Here is a 10858-nt window from a genome sequence, read left to right as displayed (position 1 = left end):
ATCCGTGCAAGATCTTATGAATTTGAGTAAATTCAAATTGGAATTAAGTAATTTTTCAATATGTTATCAAATTTCTTGTACAGTATTTTTACTGATATACAGATTGTAACAAAGGTTAAACTTATATTTTAATTTGAGTAGTTATTCCAGCTTTGTTTTAAAAGGTATGTTGTCCCCTGAAAATGAAAAAAGTATCATTCAAAATAATCTTGAAAATAGCTTGCTACTTTTGCAGTAACATGCATGTTATTAACTTAGGCATAAAAATTATTGAATTTTTAAATACATTAATTTATGTTTAAGTTGATAGTTGTTATATTTTTTAAGTTAATTGATAAATGATTTTTATGATTTTTTTTTTTTGGGTATTTTGCATGGGACAATATATCTTTGAATGAATTGTTTTTCTTAGTTAATGAGTGTAGACCTTGTACAAAAATAAAATAAGAATTTGTTGGCCTGAAGTCAAAGTAAGCTGTTGATGCTATTTGGAGTTAAAATTTAAGATTGACTATTGTAAGATCTGGTAATAAACATCAGTAACAGTCAATTTAGTATTAGCTTTTGTACTTTGTCAGACCTAAAGCTAAAATGTTTGATTTTAATCTTAGCAAAATGTCATGCTTCAGTAGGATTCTTGAAATCATTATTATGAAAAAAATAACACCTTACTGAATGATTTGTCCAGGTGGCAAGGCTTACAACCAAATTACCTCATTGTCTAAGTAGACTTCTCTAAAGAAGGTTAATATCAGGATTTTCAAGATCTTGGAATGCATCACTGGTTATCTTATTTTCCCTATGGATATTGTCATACATAATTATTATAAAAATATTATTTTATCATTCCCGTATTTTGACCTTCCTGCATATATTATCAAATTGGTCATTTCAGCTTCCTGAATTTATTTTGTAAGATGGTAAAGATTTAAGATTGGATTGTAATTTTGGGTGTACTATTGTTTTTTCCTGCCATTGTTTTGCGCTACCATTGTTATTTGATGTTGGTCAGGTTGTTCTTTGTTGGCCTACAGTATGCAGACTCTTCTTTTGTTTCCAATTATTCACACTAAGGAGCATTTAAAGGGCTGGTGAACTGTGAGGTTGAAGGTTGTGTCCAAAGGTCATGGCCCACACCACTGTGAGAGTAGGGAGAAATCTGGTTTGTGTTTATTTCAGACCTTTATTCTTGTCTTTGCTAAATGATAAAATATTTAATATAGCCTTCAGGTGACTTCCAGGAATAACTAAATGCTACATTATCAATTTCTGACTAAAATTGCACAATTTTCACAAATGATATCACTTCACCAAAACTGAATGCTATAGGGATATGAAAAATGTGTACTAATGTACTTATTAGTAGTAATAAAGAATTGCTTATGAAATTAGGAGAAAAACTGTAATTTCTTGGAAAATAATTTGTATTTTTGTTACATGTCACAGTTTTCCCCAGGAAATCAAATATTTTACTACAAGGGTTGTTCACTAGCACATACTATTGATATATTGTTTTGGGATTTTATATTTAATAAAATGTGAAAATGACTTTACATGCATAAAAATTAATGTATTTATTTATATATTGCTTTAGAGATAACAGGTTTGTAATGATAATGCAGAAAGGTAACTATATAAGAATACCAAAATGCATTTGGTGTTTTTTCTGCCTGACAAAGTCTCATTCAATTTGCATAAGTGAGTAAAGAATTACAGGCTGTAGCATTAGTTGTGTGCATTCACTGGCTCCTAATTATCCAGCTTAGGTAAAAGCCATTTCAGCATTACTGGCCTACTCCAAGGTTCATGCCTAACATAGCCTCAGGCCACATATGATAACAGCTCAGTTTTACTGAGCCTCAATGTGTACAACAGCCTATGTGACCAGCCAGTGTGTTTTTTTTCCTACTTTTTTTTTCCTTGTAGGCTATGTATATTATGGACTAGCTGATTACTTACCAATAAAATCCCTTTGGGAAATGTTATTGTGGTAAAGGATAATGATTTTACAAAAATAAATTTTAGGTCTGTGAACTGTTAGCAAAAGTGCATCTAAATTATTGTAGTGTAAATGTTAATACAAAAATATTCTAATTATTTTTACTATTATTATATAGGTTCGATTTTAAATTGTTTCTCGATGACACAAAACAATGCTGTGATATTTATTCAATTATTTTCATAATAATGACCACTTCTTTTCAATAGAAAAATGGAGGAAGATGTTTATTTTTCACTTAAGCCTAATCGAGAACACTTGACAGCACGCAATTGGAGTGAATCATATTACTAATAATAATAATAATAATAATAATAATAATAATAATAATAATAACTTTATTGTTTCTCTTTTGTAACAGATGCACAATCGCTAAAGAGATGTGTAACAATAATTCACAATGTAACTTGAGTAATAATAACATATGTACATTTGTCTTGCTTTAGACATTTCTTACTTAACTAATAAACTGTCTAATTAATATTTTATCAGTATTTTGAATTTTTTACTTAACTAATAACGAAAAGAAATTATAATACACATCCCAAGAAATGAAATACACGCCACCACGCTCGACACCGTTCACGCCATTGCCAGGAATTCCTGACGATGCGTGACCAATGCCGAAACTCGACGGTGCGGATTCCATCTCCCAGAGAATGCATTACTTTTTTTATGAATAAATTGAAAAGAGACATAAATGAAACTTAAAAAGAAAAAAGAAAGAAAAAAAAATGATGATAATTTTTTTTCTCTCTCTTCCCTCCCCTTCTCCTTTCCTATCTTTTTCCTCTCTTTTTTCTTTTCTCTATTTGTTGTATTTTTTCCCGAACATAGTAAATTTCAGTTCAATTAATATATATTATTATATTAATATTTGGTAATGATAAAGAAATCTATGCTCTTTTTGTACAGAAATCTACATTCTTGCAGTTGCTTCTTATGGTAGTGCCATAGTATACTGTAGTAGAGAATGCCAAGCTAACTGAAATACCAGGTGTCTTGAATCGCCTGTGAGTCGAGGGAGTGTCCCGGAAATTGGTACGGTGCCCCGCACTCCCTCGAGCTCCGCAACAAATTTGGAATGATGTCTTTATAAAAATTCTGCTCCTAATTTAAGACCCTTACACAAATTTAGCATCAATAGCAACCATCATAAAATTACCTTATGATTAATCACTAAACAAACACTAATGGTTTATTTATAGTTTACTCTTTTATTATGCAAACCAGTGTAAAATTAAATTAAATGCTGTATTTGGTTACTTTGCATTTGCATTTAGTTGGGTAAATTTGCATCAATTAAAAATTAGAACAATATTCAATAACATTTTCTTCAATTTTTTTCTTTGGTTTATAAAAATCTTCTAATTACACAAATTTAACATCAATAGTAATCATAAAATTATCCTATGATGAATCATTGAACAAGCACCAATGGTTTATTGAAAGTTTACTGTGTAAAACCAGTGTAAAATTAAATTAAATGCTGTATTTGGTTACTTTGCATTTAAATGGATAAATTTGCTTCAATAGAGGGATTTAGCAATGTGGATCACGTGACCTAACTTGGGTGTTAGATATAAACAATCCACTGACACAGCGGTATTTTACATGGAGATTTCTATCGCAGCCATCCCTTGTTTTTTTGCTGAAAAGATCATCATAATTCTCAGTAAACTATACCAAATTGATTGGAAAATAAACTTAAGAATTTTGCCTTAATGTTTTGCTAATGCTGTAAAGGGTACTGGCTGCAAACATTGAGATTTTTTGACAAATGTTAGGACTAAGCCCCTGCACATCTACGACATGGTTAGGTATGCATGATGGTCTTCGACCCGTGAACTACACTGCGATGTTAAAGCCAGCTAAAGGCATGTTTATACAGTACTTGCAACGATAACGATAAAAAGCTAAAAAGCAATTGTTCATATAAAAAATAAAAGAGATAGAAATTTTTAAACTGGGACGATTCGATAACGAATTATCGTGTATACGATAACAAAATATTTTGACAAATCAAAATATTTTGCAGCTGCTTTTGTATTAATTTTTTTTTTATTCAAACAATGTAAAATTAGTTTTATTATTACATTTTTTGAATTAGAATATTGTCACCCTGTAATGCATTCTCTATTATTTGAACATGATTAGATAATGAAGTGTACACTTATACCTAATCATGATTTACAATTGAAAGAGGAAATTAATACTAATTTATTAAAAAAACATGTTCAATGTTAAATAGCCTCGACATCCTTTTCGTAGTTGATAAGTGATAAATTGAAAAATGGATGGGTAATCAATTATATTAAATGTATAATAAAGTAAGATGAATTTGCATTGCAATCCAGGTACAATCTTAAAACCATTTGATCCATTGTCTTTTACTGAATGATGGTATTACATTGTTTGGAGATTCAAGAATGTTTAAATTTGCAGACATAAAACTTTTGAAATATCCTTCCTTGTTTTTTCTAGATGCCTGGAAATGTGTTTAGTAGTACCTACATGCAGTTTCCCCACACAAGAATTTGGAAGTCTGTCCGAACATGAAATATTATTTTTTCTTTAGAATGTCAGAGTAGTAATTTTTTTACAATATTTCTGAGACCTCTCAAAACAATGTTAATTTTAATTGCCAGTCCCGAATGTTGTGGTCTAAAGGCACATTTTTAGGCCATACTAATCCATAAAGGCTTGCCCCATGAACCCTATCTGGGATTTTTATTCCAGGACACTGATTGAGGCTCTAGTAGTAGACCTCTTGGTTCTGACTGTTTGTCTGCAAATTTCTGGAACCACCACTGGTCTGTATCACTAATTAAATACAGTACCTACAGTGGTATTGTTATATCTGCGTGAAATTACACTAATTTTTTCTTTGTTGAAAATAATCTTGGTTGTCAACATGTATGTCAATTTGTGCAAATCTGACAAACTGAGCATAATATTTGTATCGTTTTTCTGGATTTTTTTTTTCTACTTGTTAATCAACTTTGATATGGCTTAATTTATATCGTTCTATAAATATTCAGTATTTGTTTTGTGTAAATTTCAATGTCTCTTTAAAAGCCCTGGTGGAAATCATTTGACCCCCTAGGCTTAGTTGGAATGTTCCCCTCTCTAAATATGGTTTAAACATGATGTATTGTTTGATTTAACGGTGCATGTAATGAAACAGCTTCATTTGTTTGATGTAATGGTAGTGTTTTCATGTATGGATAGTCCATAGATTCATTGCAATCAATCACTTATTGTCTATGTGACTAGTCAGATATGTGTGTGGAAACTATTTTTTTGTTTTTTTCTGTGCTCTGTGTTTTCATTTTCACACCATAACACTTCATTTGTTCTTGGTTTTAGGTTATTGAATACAAATTAGATTTTTTTTTTTATAATGCCTTTTGATGCCAATTTAGTCTGAGTGATGAATAAAGTATTTAACTATGGCTTTCTTCAATAACTTCGTCAGATTTTTATAATTTACTAAAGGCTGTGCAGCAAGTTTTTAAACACCATCTGAAAAGTGACTTTTATCTACTCGCGTTAGCAAAAAAAATGACACTTTGGAGCGCTCACTTCTTTTTTTGTCGGCCCCTCATAAAGTGAAATTCATAATACCTAGAATCAGTAGGGCACTAAATTAAAAAGAATCAATTTTACTACTTCAATTAGTTCATATTTTTTAGTTCATTCCTGTTTTTTATTTCATTAATTTTTTACTCTTTTTTGTTTTATCTTCTTTGGGATAACTGACTTAACTAGTAAATTTGAGGTGTTAATTAGCATATCCTCATGGTTAGACACATCCATATAAATAGTCGATTTATCTATTCTATTTTCAACTTCGCTGTCACCCAATTGATTCCTTTTCTATGAAAAATGCTAGAAAAACAAGAATCAATCTTGTTGGTATCGTTACTATGGCAATATAATTCATACTTTTCTTGAATACTAAGATATGAAATAAGAGTGGAATTATCAAGTAGTAGACAGCCTTCTAGTCATTCATGGTTTAAATAAGATACTGTTGGCCTATTTATATTTCATGATGTGCTTTTATTATTTTTTTAAAATTTTATTAATAATAAATTTGTAACTTAAATATATTTGACCAAAAGAAATTGCATTGCCTAATCACGGTGGTGATTGAAAATATGTCATCCTGGAGTAAAAGTATTATAGACAAAAGCCAAATTCTAGTGTTTTAGTGTTTGTAACATCTATGCACCACATGATTTTAGTAAAATGGTAACGACAGGGCAGTAATCCAGTGTTTATTGTTTAAATCATTTTATGATCTCTTTCAATTCATTAATTATTTATTTGACATAAGTATATATCTTTTTTCTTTTAGGTTTTACAAGCTCTCGACATCCTACAACCACCTCCAGTTGATTTCTTTGAAGAAATGTATCCTTTTTAATATAATCCACTGTATTTAATTCTGTCTGTACAGTATTTAAGGAAGGTGAACCATCCACCAACAGCTAATCATTTGGAACCCTCAAAATAATTCTTATTAGTTTTTGTGAAATGTTATTGTTTACTCTTTTCAGTCTTCATCAACATCATTGTGTAATTTTTAGAGTAATTCAGTTTCACATCCCTATCCTCTTTGAATGCCATCTCCATTTTTAATAACTTATTTAATTATTCTTTCGCATTACAGTCCCTTTTGTTGCTAGAATAACATATATTAGTGGTAATTTACATTATCCACTTGATCTTAAAAAGATGACAACAACAAAAAGGGGTCTTTGATAAATTCTTTTGTTTCTTTCTCTCATTTGCATCAAACAACAATATAAGCTACAAAAAAAAGCTACTGCTGACCGATAAGATAAAGAGATGTAGATGAAACCAAACAAAGGGAAATTCCCAGAGGCAATTATATATAAGATCACTCTAAAAAAATAAAAATAACGAAGTGGAACAAATTATATTTTGTTGATGATTATATAGAACTTACATCTTTCTAGTATAATAAATTGCCATGGCACCAAGATGCCATTTTAAATATTCCAAGTGTTTTTATAATACTACTAGGCTTAATGAGTCTTCATTCATGCATTCTAATTTTTATTTTCTCACTCTGTAATCAGTTTTCCTTTTTATCTAATATTTACATTTTCATTGAAAGCACAAATTAATCAATTGTTGATGCTCATTTTAATTTTACTGTATATTACAGCTTATTATTGTTATTAAAACTTACTATTTATTCTCTATTATAATGATTAACAATTTCTTAAATAGAATGCAAGCTTCTGTAATAATCAATTCAATCTTTATTATCAAAAACAGTAAAATATACGGCTTGAAATTCTGGCACCAAGACTCCATTTGAAATATTCCTGGTGTTTTTATAATACTACTAGGATTAATGAGGTTTCATTCATGCATTCCAATTTTTTTTTTTTGTCTGGCTCTGTAATCAGTTTTCCTTTTTATCTAATGTTTAATATTTTATTGAAAGCCCCAATTAATTAATTGTTGATGCTCTTTTAAATTTATATTACAGCTTATTATTGTTATTAAAACTTACTATTTATTCTCTAATAATAATAATAAATGATAATGATTGTAATAATGATTATAATTGTGATGATAATTGTAATAAGAATAACATTTTATGTATTTTCATGTATTTTATATATGTTTTTTATTGATTTTTACTATGTACATTATTTTGTACAAAATACGCCATACGCAATAACATAAAACTGTTTAAAAACATACCTTTGAATATCTTTCTACCGTTCTTCACCGATATTACAGCATAACCAACAACATGGACCTCCATGTTTTCAAACAATATACTTTTTCCAGAGTTGAGTTCGTTGACCTGATGGTGCGCCACCAGTGGCGAACGTACTTCTTGAATTGTTAATTAAAAGCACATGTATTTTGTGTTTCTTCGCTTTAGCCATATTTTTACTTATTATTTTCGACTATTAATTAATAATTGTGTGATTATTTTCATGAAACAGCTTGATAAATTTAACTCTATGCAAATATTCAAAATTAAATAGCCTACTCAATTTTTCAAAAAAAATTATGGGAGAATTTTTTTCATGTGGTAGAAAAACGTAAGCTACGGTAGCGTAGTGGATCGTCGCTAAAAGCGGTAGACTACCGCAAGTATCGGTAGACTTGGGACCTCTGCAATTTCTTAATAGGATGCAAGTTACTGTAATAATCAATTCAATTCAATATTTATTATCAAACATGCAGTAAAATATATGGCTTGAAATTCCGGTTGTTTGTTCACAGATAAAAAATAAATATATACTTCAACTTAAAAATATTATTGATTATGTTGATAATATGTTCTTCCACCAAATAGTATATACCAAAATATCTTCACATTAAATTTGTACAATTTTGAATTACTACTGTATTGCCATTTTTAATATTGTTTTATGTTTTACACCATTTTAAATTGTATACAGTTTCTTCTCATTTGGGAGGTTTGATGCAAATAAATGAAAAGCAAGTAATACATTTGAAAATGAATTAAATTATCAGTAATAATTCATTAGTGATCAAAATTTCATTATGTAAAGAATTAGTGTGGAAATACAGTATTTAAACATTGAAATGTTTACCTAAACATTTTTTTTAATGTTTATCATCATTTGTTTATCAATAATGATAGAATAAGAAAAATAGTGTCATGGGTTTATGAATAATAATAATAATCTTTATTGAATGTGCACTTTTTTTATCAGTGGCACTTGTGGTTATTGCAGTGCATTCAAAAGTTATAATAAGAATTTACACATTAAATATATTAAATTACAGAGATTATATTAAAAAACAAAATACCAGTATACTAAAATATGATAAAAATACATGAAAAACTTGCAACAACACTTAATGTTGTATCAGTAGTTTGGCAAGTCTTTTTTTATACCTTGTTTAGCAGACCCTCCGCCCTCCAATAATGATGATTTCATATAAAATTACAATTTTATTTTTGGCCTGTTAGCATACCCACCGCCAAGAAAGAATAGAAATGTAAAAAAAAAAAAATTATTTTTATTTTGATTACGCCCGCCGCTGCCTTGAAATCTCCAAAAATAAGAAATGTATATTTCTTCTTAATTTTATAAATTTAAAGCATTTCCATCCCATTACTACACTGTTTACATTCACCATACAATTTTATTTTTATTTTCTCTTCCATCTCGATGTTTTTTTCATAACCATTTGCTAAATAAGAAAATAAATTTTATTTATATATTTTTTTCGCCGTCCTCTGACAATCTTTAAAAAAAATAAGTTCGCGAAACAAGGTGTAAAAAAAAAAGTCTCGCCTTAAGTGATTATTTAGTAGTAATAAGAGAATTTAGCCTTGAACTTATGCTGGACCAGGCTATAATAGCAACCTGAACTTGTGTACTGTGAGGCATCCATGCTTAAACAAGGATCCCTTTCAACTAGAATTTTGATGTACTTTATGTCCATGATTTATGAGTATTTGTGATAATTAGAGACCATTGCAGACTATGAGTTGGTAGAGTTCCTTAATGTTACATTAGATACGTAGTCACAGAGCTGCTTCAGAGCGACTTGCACAAGATAATTGTATCACCACAGCCCCTTAGCTCCGACCATGTCAAAGTCTTCCTCTACCAGATTCTCCGAGGTTTGTCAGACAATTTATTTATTGATAATGTTAATAATCTCATTTATTATTTTGTTTTGTTATTACTAGTAGTAGTAGCATGCTCATGTTTAATGATTAGCTTTTGTATGTGGATGTGACAGTGATCCACGGCAAGGGCAAAGGTCAAGTATGTTAACACGACATACGACAGCAACAAAATCAAGAGAAGTATGAGAAGCTAGAATTAAGGGAGCATTGATGAATGAGGCTGTCTGAACGAACATTGATGAAGAAACATTTGTGTTTATATGGCATAAACATAATGACGATTCATGTTGCTCCAATCATCATATTTTGTAATATGGTAGAATTATGATATTAACACATTTAGATCTATGAATTCCATCCTTTTTACTATATTAAATATTATGGTTGTTATTTTATATTATATTTTGCATTTTTACTGATTACATGAAATTCATTTTTAGGCCATCTTTTTTCACTTCCACAAGACAAACATGCAAATAGTCCTGTTGAAAGTTTAACATCCTTCTATGCATTAATTATATTTCTAAGCCTTCTGGAATATTTGTGTATATGATTTTGTATTGTTTTCTATATGTTTTAGGTTTAAAATATCTACATTCGGCAGGAGTACTTCATCGTGATATCAAACCCGGCAACCTCCTAGTCAACAGCAATTGTATTCTTAAGGTAATTCAATTTGGCCAATTAGCGCATCCGCTGCCACAAAAAAGTGGAAATTTCAGAAAAAAATGAAAGTATTTCTTTATTTTCATTACGCCCTCCGCTGCCTTGAAATCTCCAAAGATAAGATATGTATATTTCTTCCTTAATTATATAAATTTGAAGCATTTAACCATCCTACTCCTCTGCCTGGATGTTTTTGGCAAAACTAAATAAGAAAACAAAATTTTACTTTTATTCTGCCTTCCACCAATGATCTTTAAAAAAATAAGTACGCAAAACAAGGAATAAAAAAAAAATATATATATATATATATATAGTGCATACATATATACACTATATATGAATTCTTGTCACGCAAACATTAAAGTCACTTGGTAATACTTTAGCTCGCTGTAGTTTACTAAATGCATTCAAGATTTTTTTTTTCACATAGATATCTGCTATTTTTTTTTCATACACAGACAATTACAAATGAGAATAACACAATATATAAAAACTACTAAATTAAACATGTAACTGCTTGGATT

At 29.4% G+C, this 10858-nt stretch overlaps 1 protein-coding gene across 2 annotated transcripts in view; it reads left to right on the top strand.

Annotated features, from left to right (window-relative positions):
* The first annotated feature begins 1111 nt into the window (after positions 1–1111).
* LOC117116368 (serine/threonine-protein kinase NLK-like) overlaps positions 1112–10858 on the top strand; it is a 24491-nt gene continuing 14744 nt past the window's right edge. Inside the window, exons 1-4 of one of the 2 annotated variants that reach the window (XM_033260400.1) lie at positions 1112–1147; positions 6363–6418; positions 9553–9659; positions 10249–10334. In XM_033260400.1, the coding sequence (XP_033116291.1) occupies positions 1127–1147; positions 6363–6418; positions 9553–9659; positions 10249–10334 (270 nt within the window). In that variant the 5' untranslated portion in view covers positions 1112–1126. Of the gene's footprint in view, positions 1163–6362; positions 6419–9552; positions 9660–10248; positions 10335–10858 lie in introns of both variants that reach the window. The other variant, XM_033260393.1, reaches the window with a different exon arrangement.

The sequence above is a fragment of the Anneissia japonica genome, unplaced genomic scaffold (genome assembly GCF_011630105.1).
Source record: "Anneissia japonica isolate Jap-2015-1 unplaced genomic scaffold, ASM1163010v1 scaffold199_len4679917_cov187, whole genome shotgun sequence".
Lineage (NCBI taxonomy): Eukaryota > Metazoa > Echinodermata > Crinoidea > Comatulida > Comatulidae > Anneissia > Anneissia japonica.
The sequence above is the reverse complement of the archived record's forward strand: the minus strand, read 5'-3'. Positions and strand labels throughout refer to the sequence as shown.